The following is a 15789-nucleotide window of genomic DNA, read 5'->3' as shown; positions in this document are numbered from 1 at the left end:
GCAGTTTTACAAGCTGGAGCTAAACGTGGGTGGGATGGCGTGAGGGAAAAGTGCTGTTTTGAAAGCTCTGCACCTGTCACTGGTTTTGAGCATCATCGTCCATGCAGGGCAGCCAGTGTGTGCAAGATGCTGCAAAAATCTCTTAGGCAGCAAAATGTAGAAGAAAAGCAGGAGTGGCTATATTTAGTAGTTGCATATTATTAACTTCTGCGTAATGTACCAGTTGCTGTGCTCAGACACCCCTTTTTTGTGGTGAATTAATAATTTGCTGCTGAGGACAGGAAGTGGAGTTAAAATGCTGTTGTGTGATAAAAGCTGTGTTTCACATATGGTTATGGTGGTTATAGACTGCGTATGTATAAATAAGCACCTGATACAGGGTAGGTAATGTAGGAACACACCTCCCTTTCACCAGAATCTTTGAGTGTTCTCTCCAGACTTTCTCCTGACCCATCTGATCTGAGTCTCTTCCACCTTGAAGCCTTTGCTGCTGTTCTTAGTGTAAACCATGATCCGGAAGCTCTAATTATAGTAATGCAGAACAAATGGAAATCCTGGAATTGTCTCCAGCACTCTCCAACTGCATAGTTGCCAGTTGCAGGTATCAGAGCAATAGGTGAGCCAGCCCAGGACTGTTCCCCTGGAGCTGTCTCATGCCTCTCCTTCCCAGCACAGCTTTGAATTTTGCATTTATTTCCAGATCTGTGGGCTGTGACTGATGGCCACTAAGTTTTAGGCACATATTTGAACCAAGACTACCATCTGAGGGGTGCTGTTCATCATTTAGTGCTTCTTTAGACATTATAAGAGGCTTGCTAGGTTTATGGTTTTTTGCAAAATAACAGACTTGGATATTGGGCAGCCAAAAGCCCCCAGCTGGGGCTTAACAGATGTTGATGTGGGAATAAGCACAATATTTGGGGAAGAGAAATACCATCTTAGACCCCTTCTCATCTTTCCCACTGAAGCAATTATACCGATGATTTTTAGTGTCTTTTTTAGTTCAGTTCTTCTCCTGAGACTGTTAAGTGTTTCTTTCATGTAGGAGAGGAAATTTGTAATCTGTTAATGAATAATTTAGGTTTAGGGTTTCATCCATTTGAGATGCAAACATGAGACACTGCCCTCTGCAGACAAAGAGATGGTGAAGATGTGCCTGCTTTCTACTGGAATCATGACTTTTAGTAATCCAGTGGATTTTGGAGATTTTTTTGGAACTTCAGTGCACACTTTGGGCTCTTCAGTTTGGCTTTTCCTTCCCTTGGATTCCCTGCTGCCTGTCTGTGATTGAGAGCACGGGGGTGGGGACTCCACCCACTGGTGGTGCAAAAATGAGTTGTTATTCATAGCTCTGTGATACTTTCTTTTCAGTGTCATAAACCAAAAAATCATAAACCAGTATCACTGGAGTTTCAGAATTAACGCCTACTGAGATGAAGTTCTTTCCCACCTCCTGGTGTTTATTTCATGCTCCCTGCACGGGTAGAACTCTCTGCACTATTTTGTACTTGCTTCACAACCACAATGGGCAGAATCTTTCTTTCTTTCTTTCTTTCTTTCTTTCTTTGTTCTCCTTGCCCCCATCCCCAGAGGAAAGGTGGGACTGGAGTTAAGGTTTCCGGAGAACGTGGCAGGAATTTAAATTGAGCAGTTTTGTGCAGGGTAGCTCAGTGCAGAGGTTCTCTCCAGCCTCGGCCAAAGGGTGGTTTGTGGTCAGGGCTCTGGCACTGCCTGGGAGCACAGAGAGCTGTGTTAAGAGAAGGATGGGGCTGTGGGAGAAGATTGCCTGCCCAGGCTGTCCCGGTCCTTGGCCTCTGTAAAGTCTGCCAAGAAGGAGGCCAGTGAGGGTGCTGAGAGGCGTCTGTGTCACCTCTGGTACCTTCTGAATCTTATTATTCTTCTGAGTGTAAGGTTCCACCTCAAGACAGAACTATACTTTCTGCCGCTGAGGGCTTTTGGAGCTGTAATGCTGAAATAATTATGTTCTGTGAATAATACATGTAGTAATTGTTTAGGTAATTACAACACTTTTATATAGGTAATAAATAGAGTCACTAAAGCTAATTCAAAAGAGCTAATTCCACCTGAAGCAGCTGAATGACTTCCTCATTTTAACATTACCAAATAAGCTAATTAGAGAATAAGGGATTTTAAGAGTTGTTGCAATATTTCCCCATCCCTCACCCACACCCCATCTCACTCCAGTCCTGTCTGGATTCCGTGTTTTGCAGCACCTCGCTGCTCCTCTGTGAGTCAGGGACTGCCGTGGTGAACGTCCCTGAGCCGAAACCAGCGACGTGACTCTTGGCTGCGAGAGGAAACAGGCAGAGGTTGTGCCTTGTCAGGGATTTTACTTTTCCTGTGCACGCTTCATTCTAAATTCTCTGCAACTCCAGTGTTAAAAGCACGCAGCTTAGAAAAGTCCACATGAAAAAACACATTTTGCAAATGTTAGAATATGTTTTGTAAATACAAAGTCTATCCTACTGTGTTTTACAGACATTTGAATGACTAGAGCTTTTTGTACTATTTTAAGGTCTTTTAGAGCCAGCTGTGTGTTTTGAGAGGTGAGATTTAAAGTTCATATTTTTGTAATGATTTAAATTCTGCTTCAGAGTCAAGTTAGGTCAGTGGGGAAGAGAGGGGGAAGGGCCAAAATATTTTATTTAAAAGATTCTAAAATGGCTTGGCATGTCCCTTGTTAAATTAGGGCTGTTTATGGGTCTTTGTAAAGCCACATTTTTCTGTGAGGTGTCCATTTTAATTGCAGGCTTAAAAGCACTAAATACCCAAATGCAGTTTGTGGAAACACTTCATAGTCAGTGGCTGTGTATTAATGTTGTCACAGGCACGTGAGTAAGGGTCTATATTAGATTTTCCTTTTAAGAGTGGCAAAACACTAGGCAAAGAGCGGAACCATGAACCTGGATGACTGACAGGTTTTTCACTGAGAAAAAAAGAGGGCTGCACTATTCAGAACCATGGCGACTCCTGTGAATGGCTTTTCCACAGAAGTGGCGTGGTCACCTTTATTATTTACCTTTGATTTTGGCTTCAAGCTTGATTTCTTGTTCCTTTTATCTGCCTGAACGTAATGTGTGCCAGGGACAGACAAGCACTTGAACTTGACTTCTTCATTTTGTTGTACGGCAGAACACAGAACCAGACATTTGCTTTTCACTGTAGCCAAAGATGAGTGTCCCTGCACTGCTCTAAATTCACAGTATAAAATGCTGTTGCAGCTCTGTATCATTTGCCTGGTTTAAAATTGTATTTTTAAAATATGCCTGGTATTAAATTTCATGATCAAGCAAATGTTTTCAAGAAAAAAAAAAACCAAAAAACTTTATATTACAACTCACTTCCAAAGGAGAGGTGTGCTCTTTACAGATGCTTTCAATTCCAGGTGCCAGGTTGTGCCTCTGCTTTTACAGAGGCCTGGAGTTGTTTTTGCTGCGTTGAAAGCAGAACGTTTAAACAAGAAGGAGGGGGGAAGCCACATTCCTCTGAGGAAAGCAAAAGCTGAAATGTGAGCTGCTGTGAGGTGTGGGACTGTCAGCCCCAGCAGGTATTGACAGGTAGTCGGTCCTGTGGAGACACTGAGACCCTTCCAGCCCCTGCCCGCGGCATCACAGGACAGAAGTGAACCTTTTCAGTGTCCTGTGAGCAGCATCAGAGTCAAAATTACTGCCTTTTTGATAGAGAACCTAACTTCCTAAAGTGCTGAACAAAAATCCCAGCTGGGATGGTGCCTAAGCAGACAGAATTCCAACACTGGATTTGTATCTTGCATTTAAATATATGCAAACTATTTTTCTGAAGATCTTTGTACAAGTGTATTTAGACAGGGAGGTGAAGTCCTCCCTTACCACCCTGCTCGGAACCCAGCAGAGATTTGTCTTCCCATTGTTCAGGGCTCATCTGGGGCCTGATTCCTTCCCTGAACTGTCACTGCTTCCTTAATTCCTGCGGAAACTCAGTCTTGGGCTCAAAATTCCTTTTCTGTCACGTGAGGTCATATCAGCTCCACCTACCCCGGTCCCTAAAATTCCTGTTACAACTGATGTTGCCCATTTTTCCAGTAGTATTTGGGGAAGTGCCTGGTTCTGTGTTCTCCCTGTTTAGGTTTACAAGCCCCACACCAGCTGAAAAACATGGGAACTGTGTGAACCTTTATTTTACCTGGTTTTACAGATAGCTCTGTTTTCTTCAATTTAGGGAAACTAGTATGAAGTATTAGGCTTGTTAATTCTTTCATCATCTGAATGCACTTTTATTAATATTTTAAATTGTTAACATTATTCTTACTTATTAGTGCTGTCATTAATTCTGTCGTAATAATGCAGTTTTAAAATTACAGATGCATCCTTTATCAGCTGAAACCAATTCTACTGATTTAATGGCACTGGAGGGAGCTACAGACCATGAGGACAGGATTCATAAAAATACTTGGTTGAAAGACAATGAAAGGATATCCCATTAGGTTCCCCTGTTTTAATTGCTCAGAGCAGCCTACAATAGGGGATTTACACCCAAAACATGCCAAGGTTGTTGCCGTATTGGAAATGGGATCTGGGATTGAAGGAAGCTTTCATGTCCTTATTTGAAATCAGATATGGGGAATTTCAAATAAATTCATATTCAAATTTCATTTAAAATTCTTAATTCTGAATTTGACTTTACTTAAACAGACTCCTTAGTCTAAGTTAACAGAAAATATTCTTAAACCTGAGAAGATCCTTATTGCACCTGATGGATTTAAATTAGATTGTGAAAAATTATTAAATTTCAAGTTTCTCTCCAAGTTCAGTTCCCACAGAGCACAGTAGGAATGCAGTCAGTGATGAAGTTTTTGGTTTCTTCTGCTGTATATAAGGTCCGTGACTTCAGCTTACAATTTTAAAAGGCTTAAAACAGAAAAATCCCTGACCTTGTTCATAGATACTTTTCCACCTTCCAGAAAAAGGGCATGACAAAAACTATTAAAGCTAGGGATGTTTAGGGGGAGCAGGTGGGAGAGAAGTTCACCATTAGCCACACTGGAGTTGTCACTAGTCCAGCTTGTTGGTTTTTAGGTAGTAAAGTCCACGGAAACGATTTATTTTCTTACAATTAAGTGTTAGACTTCAGCTTTTAATTCCTCCTGTAAAGTTAAACATTGTAGTCTTTAGTGTGCAGAGCTTTTGCTGAAATAACTGGAAAAGATACCAAACCTGATGGAGGACCTAGATTCTTCAAGATGACAATCTTTGAGAGTCACAGGAGGTCAAAACCATTTCCAGCATCAGGAAGGACAGAAATGGGGATAAGTAAAAATGAAGGCAGGCAAGCGAAAGTGTAGAAAAGATAAAATATTCCATATCTAAAGCAATAGATTTGGTAGTGTCTTGCAAGAAACAGGTTCATTAATTAGGCTCAAGTTTCTGGTGTGTACGACCCTCCAAAATCCAGGAGGAAATGTTGGAGGAGCAGTGAGCAAAGTGGAGTGAGGAGTTTTGTTGCGTGAACATGTAATTGCTTTGCCTTTTCCCATGGTTTTTGTCTCCTTTTGCAGCCTTGTTAAAAGAGAAAAAAAAAGTTAATAGGGATTGCGCCATGTTCCTCCCCACTCCCTCGCCCCGCGCTCCCGCCCCGGGCTTGCCCTGGGATCCTGGGATCAGATGGTGTTGTGGTGATCTCATCCATACTGTTACCTTCCACGTCTGTTCCCAGCCTTGGCCTGGGAGCAGCTGAACTCATCTGGGGCGGGGTGAGGGGTGCCCTGGAGTTATTTAACAACCCCAGGCTTGTCCGGCCGGGGGAGCCTCAGGCACGGGAGCGAGGTGGTTGAACGGTGTGGTTGGGTAGTGGTGAGAGTGTGGAAACACCTCCCTACACGCTGGCGAAGTAGGAGTGAAGGCAGCTGGAGCAGCCCTGAGTGCTTGGCTTGGGGTCGTGTTGGTTCTCCTGGGGGAGGCTGTGCTGGGCAGTTCCATGAGAGGCTGGGAATGGGCATAGGATGCAGAGTTTGGGGTGAGCTGTGCCCCACTCAGTGTAAAGGAGCACAGATGATCCTCCATAAGGATCATCCAGTTAAGGCAAGGAGTTATGGCAGAGGGGAGCTGGGGATGCCATGGAAGCCTTTCCAATGAAGGACTGGAATATTGGCCAGGTTTGGGTTGTCTCGTGTAGTGTTGGCTATTCTACAGCCCTCCTCCCCTCATCTTTCTCTCAGACAGTCTCTCTCTCTGTCCCTTATGTGGGCCAGAAAGGGCTACCTTGTAGTAATGTATGAGTTGCTTTCTTAAGGAAGAGAAAAAAATAGTTCTTTTTTTATATGATTTAAATAAAAACTTGCAGCTGGTGATAGGCTCTTAGACTAACTTGGAGTATCTTTATAAAAACCAATAAATCCTGCATTGCATGTTTCAAAGAACATTATCCAAAATCCTTCTGTGCAAGCTGCTGTTCCTGAGGCATACATTGTTCAGATGGCAGGGGAGCAAACTGGATGTGGTGAAAAGCAGGGGGAGGGGAGGGAAGTTTACATACAGCTTGAAGCCTGGGTGGAAGTAACTCTGCAATTTTTAGCAATGAAAATATCCATGTAGGGACCTAAAGGAATCCTGTGGGCTGATGGTGCAGTTTGCGTGGAGCGTGTGCACGGTGCCTTTTGGCAGACGGCAGATATTTTACTGTGGCTTAATGCTTATTATAGTTGCAGTTTTTTGATCACCATCTGTAGTCTCTATTGGTTTTTGATAGAGCAACTAGGATTTTATATTTTGGGAGTGGTGTTCTCTGCGTTCTATCACGCTGACTTACTACTTCCAGTATCTGTGAAATAACAAAATCTCACAACTTCAGTCTGGTTCCTGAGCTGCTGCTTTCCTCTGCTGGAGAAAATATTGAATCTCCTGATTATACAAATGGCTTCTGTTGGGTAATATTGACAAATACACTGAATAACATTTTTGACATAACATTCTGTTCCCACACAGATAATTTGGATGTAATTGAATGGGTTGATCAAGAGTTTGTGCTAAAAATACGACATTTTCTCACCCACTAAGTGGAAGAAAATGTGTGCTCCAGAGGCAGTTCAGTGGCACGGAGCTGTTGGGAAGTGGGATGGGATATGCTGTGACTGTGGTTCTGTCCACTGCTGAGGGTCCAAAGGAGTGATGCTGAGAGCAGCCCTGGCACAAGGATCTGGGAACCACGTCCCACTCCAGGGTCCTGGAGGCACGGAGCAGCCTGAGACTGATTTTAGCTGGAGCAAAGCGCTCCAGCCCGGGCAGGATCCCAGCCAGGATGCCTGTCAGGCCCGCAGGAGCACTCAGTGCACTTGAGCCAAAAACATACAGAAATAATTGGGGGGGGGGGGGAAGTTTTGAAGATCTCTTTCCTTCTGTTTTTCCTTATTTTAATGGTCTCCTGGGCAAAAGGCTGCATTGTTACAGTTTCAAAAGCAGGGTGGTTGTGCTGCAGATGGGTGGGGAAAAGAACGAAAAATAGACCTTAGAGAAAGGCTGGCTGTTTAGTATGCAATAAAGTGACTTTTATACCTCTCCCAATCTCCTATCAAATAAATCTCGTGCTAACAAGCAATCAAACCCGTTTCCCTGCCCTGCTCCACACAGCCCGAGCCACATTGTACCTTTCCAGCCTTTGAAACTGCCTGTGCGTATTTTTATTTGTCAGGCCAGGGCTGGGCTGGCCCCATTCCAGATGTGTCTCACAAGATTTGGTGCTGATGAGCTATTTATAGCCCTGTGGTTCCATTGTCATGGCAACCGTGCTAGAGGCCAAGGCGGCTGGGAGCTATTTCTGGACTTGTGCTGTAATGTAAAACTGATTGGGAAAGTTAGTGCATCCTCTAAGCCAGACTAACTTTAGACAGGCGGGGGGTGGGGGGGGGGGGGGGGAAGAGACAACTACAACCTCTTTAAATAGATTTTTCTTTTTCTCCTACCTTTTCCCCACTTCCCTTTTCGAGTGCTGGCAGTTTTTGAAGGGCTGGTTTGCCTTCTGCTGGGTTTGTCTGAAATTCATTCATGCCTCCCGGCAGATTACGCTGCTTTAATTAGGCAGTTTGGGAAGTCGGGTGTGTAACCAGCCTCGTTTTTAGGGCAAGGTTTGAACTTCATGGAGACACAAAAGTAAAAGGGGCTTTGCTGGCGCGTCCTGGTTTTTTGTGATAGTTGCAGTTCTTTGTACCCCATAGTTTTAATATTCTATTTTTTGTGTGTGCTTCATGTTCTCCATGCCATATAAGGAACTGTAACCTTGATTACCACAAGATGATTCCAAATATATGGAGTCATACTTTTCAGCTTTCTCATTATTTGCTTCAAAATTAGACCCATGGTGCCCCTTCGCCTCCAAGTGGTTGGAATGCTCGAGGTTCTTCTGGAATTACAGCTGGGGCCGCTCTCAAAATCACTTTTTTGGGATACGTACACATTGATACCATCTATAATTAAATTCTGAGCTTTAGACTATTTGTAAACCTTTCTGTGCGATGTACAGTTTTGATAAGGAAATGATAATAACCCTTTGATTTGAAACTGGAGATCAAAAAGTGTTTGCAGCTTCTTGGGAAAGTTTTCTGGAGAGTCGGCTTTTGGTTTACTTCTGTTCACGTCTTATACCATATTTTGAGGTTCATTTCCAACATTAATCTGTTTTTCGATGAAATCCTTATGTCTGAGGACTGACATGGAGTATGTTGTTACAGGAACATCGTATATGAGATGTTTTTAGATGCAATATAGTGCTCTCCTCATTATACCAATAATACTTGGTACAGTACTGTCCCTGTGTGCCTGTCTCTGTAAAGGTTTTTTCTCTTTCCTAATTGTGAAGTTGTTAAAATAATTGCAAAGGTTTTGGAATTTATTTTCTCTCTCTTTATCTAATTTTGTTTAGGCAGAAAAAACAGCATTTTTAATTGTCCAGTAACATTTGTGGCACGTCTTCAGTGACCACCTCAGCAGTAACAGCTCCACCTTTGCAAACAATAGAAAATATCAGTATACCTGTAAAAAACAAACAGCAAAAATCTACTGATGTCCCAACTTTGATTTTTAACTTTTATTTGGGGAAAAACCTGACAAGTTTGGTGTCACATGCTGTCCATGTTTGCAGGACACCATAAATACCAGCAGATTGAATGTTTGCTTGTTTTATTTGTATAATTCCTGTAGCTTTGCCTTATGTTCTGCTCCTCTTGCAAAATAAACTAGTTGAAATCTTTATCACCAGTTGAGGGATTAGATTCCCTCCTCTTCCCACTCCTTCTTGCTCCCAGGAGCAACAGAAAGGGACAGAGTTAAGGGATAGTCAATTCATTCATACACAAAAACCCTTTTAAAAGAGAGTTTTTTATCTTTATACTCATCCTGTGTCTCTGGCTCAGGATAGACAGCATAGCTGAAGAAAGAATTTATCAAATAGTTAACTGCAGAGCTTTGAGAAAGCTTTGCTGAATAGCATAAAGGATTATGGCGAGGACTAAAAAGGCAGGAAAGCAGAAGTAAAAACATGGTCTGTTCTGAAAAATAAAAAATGCACTCTTGTTTACAATAAACGCTGTTAATGTTGAGTTAAATTTCAGCTTAAAACTACTTTAAGTAGTACTTTTGTAGTCCTGACAGGGCGCAGATAAATAAAAATCTGCAGGGCGTTTGCACAGTTTGGTCTTCAGGGTGATCAGTAAAAAATCATTAATTTCTTTCTGGACATAGAAACCTGAATTGGAAAGACTGTTTTAGAGGTGATCAGGGTAAATGCCAGTGTAATTCTTAGTAAAATCTTGATAATTCTTAGTAATACTCTGGTGGGTTCTTAGTAATATCTTGGTAGAAAAACATGACTCAGTGGAAATGGAAAATCATTTCCACTGACTCAATGGACTTGGGGCAATTTACTACTCAGTGTGCCTGCCTTTAAAATAGGGTTTATTCCAGGTGTGCATTTTGGACTGCGATAGCCAAGGCAGGAAATGCAGCCTCAATGAAGGCAGGCAGGAGCTGGAAGTCTGATTTACTGTCTGTAAAATACCTCGAGGCTTTCAGAGGCAAGGAACTTCACAAATACAGAGTTTCAGTGCTACTGTTGAGGGTTATGAGTTATAATCTTGATTTAATGAAGTATCTTACTGACACTGACAATGAGATTTCAGTGTGTCTTTTAAGAGAGACATTTTATATGCAAATTCAAGTTACGACTTGACCAAAAAAAAAACCTGATGGAAATAAAGCTCTTCAAATATAGGTGTGTTGTCAGTTTGAAGACACCTTTCCAGTGTTGTTCTAGGCTGAAAACAAAAGCTCTTCTTCACAAAGCAGGAAAAAGAAATAATTCTTGTCTGCCAACCATTTCGTCAGATCACAGAGTAACATTTCAGTTAGTGTTTATTGAGAAGGCTGTCAGGAAATGCTCGAGGAAAGGCAGCCTGAGTTCCCCTCCCATGCTTCCCCAGACAGTGAAGCTGTGCTGGTTCTGAGGTGGAAGGTTTCATGTGTTACACACCTTTCCAGCAGGGAAAACAAGCTGCAGTGCTTTGTCTGGCAGCAGCACTGTTCATTCAGGAAATTCCCCCCCACATTGGGATAAAGCAGCTCTCTCTGGATGAAAGAACTCCAGAATAACTCAGGTATTGGCATATATCTTGATCTGAAAATTGGGACATGTTTTGACATAATAGGTTTTCGTTAAAATTTGGAAAGAATTGGGGATACATGTGTGGCTTAATTACTTAGACCCGCTGCAGCTAAGGAAAGCCTCTGTGTACCTCTCTGTGAATCTGCCTCCTGAGTGCCCCTTTAAAATTAAAGACACCTTATTTGTCACAAAGAACTGCTTGGAACGCTTCACATGTGGTTTTCCTTCCCTAAGCTAAAAAAAAGGGACACAAAGATGCAGCATTTTTGTTTTATTTCAGATTGTTTTAATTTTTTGCTAATACCTTTCATTTTAATATCTCAGAGACATAACTGGTGCTGTCCTAGAGATGCTTCCTCTCAGTGTTGCTGACTACAAATAACCTGAAGTCTTTTGAGGTTTTTTTTGTTAGCGTGTGTCAGAGCAGTATCAATGTTTTATAACACAGGCAAAGAGCCTCTTACTACGTGACAGAATTTTGTAGAGCAGGAGCTGATCCTGTTACTTAGTCATGTCCAGAATGTGGCCCAAAGTGAGAACTGGCAGCAATGCTGAATGAATTATTTGCTTTCTGGAAAATGGCTTTTCCATATAATCTCTGGGAAGATTTTACAGAAGAAAAAAACTGACTTTGTAACTTCGTTCAAGGCTTGCTCGCAGTATAAAATTTGGTTTTGTGGTTTGACAGTTTTATGGGAATTATTTCACCAAGGTCACTTCTGCTTCTCCCTGTAAGTTCACTGCTGACACAGTAGATGGTGGGCACGTCTCCAGTAGGCTTAGAACAATCTCTCACAGCAGTGAATTCAGCACACAAAGTAGTACTCAAGTGGCCTCACTTGTGTTTTGGGTAGAGCACAGCAAGAATTAAAAATAGAAATTAATGATGGTGAATTTGTGTTTATTTTGAATTAGGCTTTGTTCTCATCTGACTGGATTATTAGTTAAATTTACTGGATAAATTGTTTGGTCTTGACTAACATTGAAAAGTCTCTGCACACAGTGTATTGATCTTTTCTGAACTCTCATGCTCCTGCTGTTGCTCCTCATTTTAGATATATCAGAGTGGATCAAATTTCTGCTCCCTTTTTCTCCTTAAATTTATTTTTGCATTGACCAACTGAAAGAAAAATCCCCTTTCTTTACATTTGAGCAAAAAATCAAACTGGTTTTTAATGCCTTCAGCCCTTTCTAAAGCTGCTGGAACAGACTTCTATGAAAGGCACAGGGGGAAATCTTCATCTAATGTATCACTGTGCTGTGTTTTCCCTAAAATGCCCCTGGAAGCAGGAGGGGTTTTCTGGTGACTGTCACACACTGAAAGACTTCCTTCTCCAACGAGCATTGTTAGGAGTATCAGATGTTGCTGAAAGTTGGAGCTTGTTTTGGGGGGAGGAAGAAATGTTTATTCCATTTGAACTTGTTTTACCTGGCATGAGCATTGCTGTTGGAATTCATCTCAAGTACAGTACTGCTGCTCCTATGTGGCTGATGTTTTTCAAGGAAATCATAGACCTAAAAATAGTCTGCATAAACAACAGTAAGAGGTTTGTACTTTCAGTTCCAGGTTATAGCAATATCTTGTTGTTATTTTCTAATTTTCAGTTTTCAAAATCCATTAAGCTGATTAGCAGAGGGTTTAAAAATAAAACAAAAAAGCCCCAAACCCAAAACAAAACCAAAAACCCCCCTCTTGTGGAACCCAGCATAAAATGTTCTGCTTGGATAAATTCATACAGAAAGGCTGGGTGATTGCAGTAATCACCTTTGTATCTTGATGAACATGTTCTGTTCGGAACATTTTTCAAGCATCCTCCAACTTGTGAAATTGCTACGTGATTCTGAAACCGTGCTCTGAGGGGAGAGGATGGGGTGGAAACAATCACGCTGCTTGGAACTCACGGGTGTTATACATATTTAACATCCTCTGTGTACTGAACAGAGAGTTTTATTTCTTCTCTTTGGATTAAAAAAAAAAAAGAAGAAAAAATGACTTAACAGCCTGGAAGATAGGAGGAAAAAAAATCCAGCTTACAAATTGCAGAGCACAGTTTGTCACCACTTTTTCCTTGTGTGTCTGTGGCCATGTCACGTTCCATGATGGAAATTGATCTTTGTACTTTGTCTCACGTGTTTTTGTAGTGTGTTTAACTTAAGATACATTTTAATGTGTTTAAAATTCTGTAATTCAATCTAAACAAAAATTAATTTTCATGTGTCTCTGAAACAAGATCATCTAGTTCCTGGTGAAAAGGGCATTGCACTGAAGCCTTTGTCAAAATCTACGATTATTTTTCCCCATTCCCTGCTCCTCATTAGGTGTTTTAGGAAGTCAGCTGGGGCTGAAACTGGGGCTGAGTCCTGCGGTGATTTTTCTTGGGGGTGGGTTTTTTATTCGTGAATCTGGGACAGGGCTCTCTTTTCCCCTCTTTAAGCTGTGACTGTTGTTAATGCACGTTGAAGGAGGCAGGGAAAACTGGCCTTTTCTTTGTGATTTCTGCTTCAGAGAGAAAACAATTCATGCAGAGGAATTTCAAAGGGAGCTCGAAGCCTATTGGTTTAAGGGCTGATTAATCATTAATGTTAGGGGTAAAGGCACTGCTCAAGTGGAAGGGGCTGAGCAGGGGGCACCTGGCCAAGGGCGTGGTGTTGGGCAGTGGGACTGGGGGCAAACACCATAAAATCTGCATCCTGAGCTGCTGCTTTGCCACCACAATAAAACAGAATTAACTAATTCCTTGAGATTTTTGCTCTTTGAGTTGAAGTGAAAGATAATTATGAGGTTATAGTTAATTGGTAAAAAAAATTTAAATACTCCAGAGTATCATCTGTAGGTAATACCTAATCAATTTTAATGAAATACATCTCTTATTACCCATTTACCCAACTACTGCTGCTGCTCCAGAAAGTAAATTGAAACACTGAAAAATCAGTGTCCCCTGTCACTTAACTGAACTTGGACTGAAATTGGTTAAGGGCTTTCATTTATTTAAAGAACTATAGAGTTGATATGTTGTTTAAAATTACTCATTTTACTTTCAGGGAAAGTACATGTGGGTAATTTGCTTGAGTCATTGCTTTACCGTTAATAGTAGCAGGTTATATCGTAGGATTCGTATGAATAAATGACCTAAATTAAACTCCTGTTGTGTTTGTGGCGGCGGGAGTCGGCGGGAGGGGCTGGGATGAGATTCCCAGGTGGATTAATTAAACTGGGCTCAGCCCTCTGCCGGCTGCTGCTGGGAACGCTCGTCCTGCGGGCAAGGACCCAAATTGAGCCATTTCAGTGTGCGATTTTTCATCATTTTGTGAGCCTGAGAGCATTAAAATACACCAAAACTTACCTGGGAACCGTCAGTTACTAAAGCATTAGAAAGTTCGTCTGATTTGAGACTGACAAGTTTCTCTTTTTTCTTTCCGCTCCCCAGTTTTCTCGACAAGATTGACATAGTCAAACAGAACGAATACACCCCATCTGACCAGGTATGTGGAGCTTTGTTAGGAAATTACACGAGTGACCTGCCTCCTTCATCTTTGGGGATAATTCATTCTTTTTCTAATTGCCATTCAGGTATTGCCATGCACTGTACATATTTAGTACTCCAGTAAAAATGGCTTTGTCCTTTGCATTTGTTTATACACATAAATGACTTACAAGGTTACATCAGTCACGAGATTTCCATTGTGCTTCTGTGACACTGAACACTCCAGTGCTGTTCCCTGGTGTCGCAGTACAGCATGGAATAAAAGGGGTTTATTTCCATTGCTGAATATATGAAAACTCACCAAATATCTGTGTTGAATCCATGAATTTTTCTTTATGCTTTAGGATCTTCTCAGATGCAGAGTTTTGACATCAGGAATTTTTGAAACCAAGTTTCAGGTGGATAAAGTAAATTTTCAGTAAGTATAATTTTTTTCTTTTTTATGTTTTTACTTTTTTTAATACAACACAGACAAATACATGGGTAAGCTGGGAGGAGAGCCTACCATAGTTATTGAGACTACTGTATTTCTCAAGTATCGGTGTTTAATAGAAAGCAAGTGTTTTATTAATTTTAATTTAGTAGTCTGGCTTGAAGAAATGAAAATTGGTGTGCAATTTCTGCTTTATTTTAAATCATGAAGAACAAAATGTTTTAAATCTATTTTCTCTGCATGCATATGTTCATGGATTGTTTACCTGTTCAGGTTCATATAATCCAAGATTCCTTTTAGCTTCTATGACACAGAAGTCCTAAAATTTTTTACCTTTTCTGTAAGTATGCAGACACAAAAAACTCAACACAGAATGATTCTGACTGACTGGATTTATGGTTTTTTCTCAGTATGTTTGATGTCGGAGGGCAACGAGATGAACGCCGAAAATGGATCCAGTGTTTTAATGGTAGGATTAGAATTTCTGTTGGCTTCATAAAATAGTTCTCTGCAAAATTGTAGTGCCTAATCTTCATTTTCTCAACTGTGTGAAACCCATCATCTTTCCACATAGCTCAATAAGGAGTTACCTAACAGTCGTATAGAATGGAGTTTTTCTTGACATGTAAACTCCTGTAACTACATAGAACATCTTCAGGGAGAATGTAGGTGGAGAAAAATTTGAGTTTGATAACTTCAGCTTGGCCATTTTTTTTTTGGCTTCCCTCTCTTCATTTAATTAGCTAATTTTGGAGGTGGCTTTGTGCATTATTTGCCATCCATGAGAGTGTAAATTCCAAGCCATGTTCTGTCTTCCACATGCAGGTTTACATATGTATGTGCTTATGCAAAATACAGGATAATTACTATATGCCTAAAATCAGAATATCATGGTTTTGTGTATAATTGCATCCACTTTGCTCTGTCGTGGTGCTTCTTTCTGAATCAGCACTGACCCAGTAGTGCACAATGAAGTTGTAGGGATCATCTGTCTGGTTAGACGTGGTGTCACATCTGGTGAGAGCTGGAGTCTCTTAACACCAGTGTCCCCATGAGTTTAGGTCAGGTTTAATTCCCACATGACTGAAATTAGGCAATTTTGTGTCTGTCCTGAAATGTAACAGGTACCCTCACTGCAGCTCTTTGTTTTACTCTGTATCTCTGTTTAGATGTGACACCTTTCTCCAGGTAGCTGTTTTTAAACCTACACTTGGTGAAAATATT

At 41.2% G+C, this 15789-nt stretch overlaps 1 protein-coding gene across 1 annotated transcript in view; it reads left to right on the top strand.

Moving 5' to 3' along the window:
- The window catches only part of GNAS (GNAS complex locus), a 132313-nt gene that overhangs the window by 109055 nt on the left and 7469 nt on the right, over positions 1 to 15789 (top strand). The window contains 3 exon segments of the mRNA XM_039563263.1: positions 14076 to 14130; positions 14477 to 14550; positions 14976 to 15034. Coding sequence (XP_039419197.1) covers positions 14076 to 14130; positions 14477 to 14550; positions 14976 to 15034 — 188 coding nt within the window.

Source organism: Corvus cornix, chromosome 20 (assembly GCF_000738735.6).
Source record: "Corvus cornix cornix isolate S_Up_H32 chromosome 20, ASM73873v5, whole genome shotgun sequence".
Classification (NCBI taxonomy): Eukaryota; Metazoa; Chordata; class Aves; order Passeriformes; family Corvidae; genus Corvus; species Corvus cornix.
The sequence above is the reverse complement of the archived record's forward strand: the minus strand, read 5'-3'. Positions and strand labels throughout refer to the sequence as shown.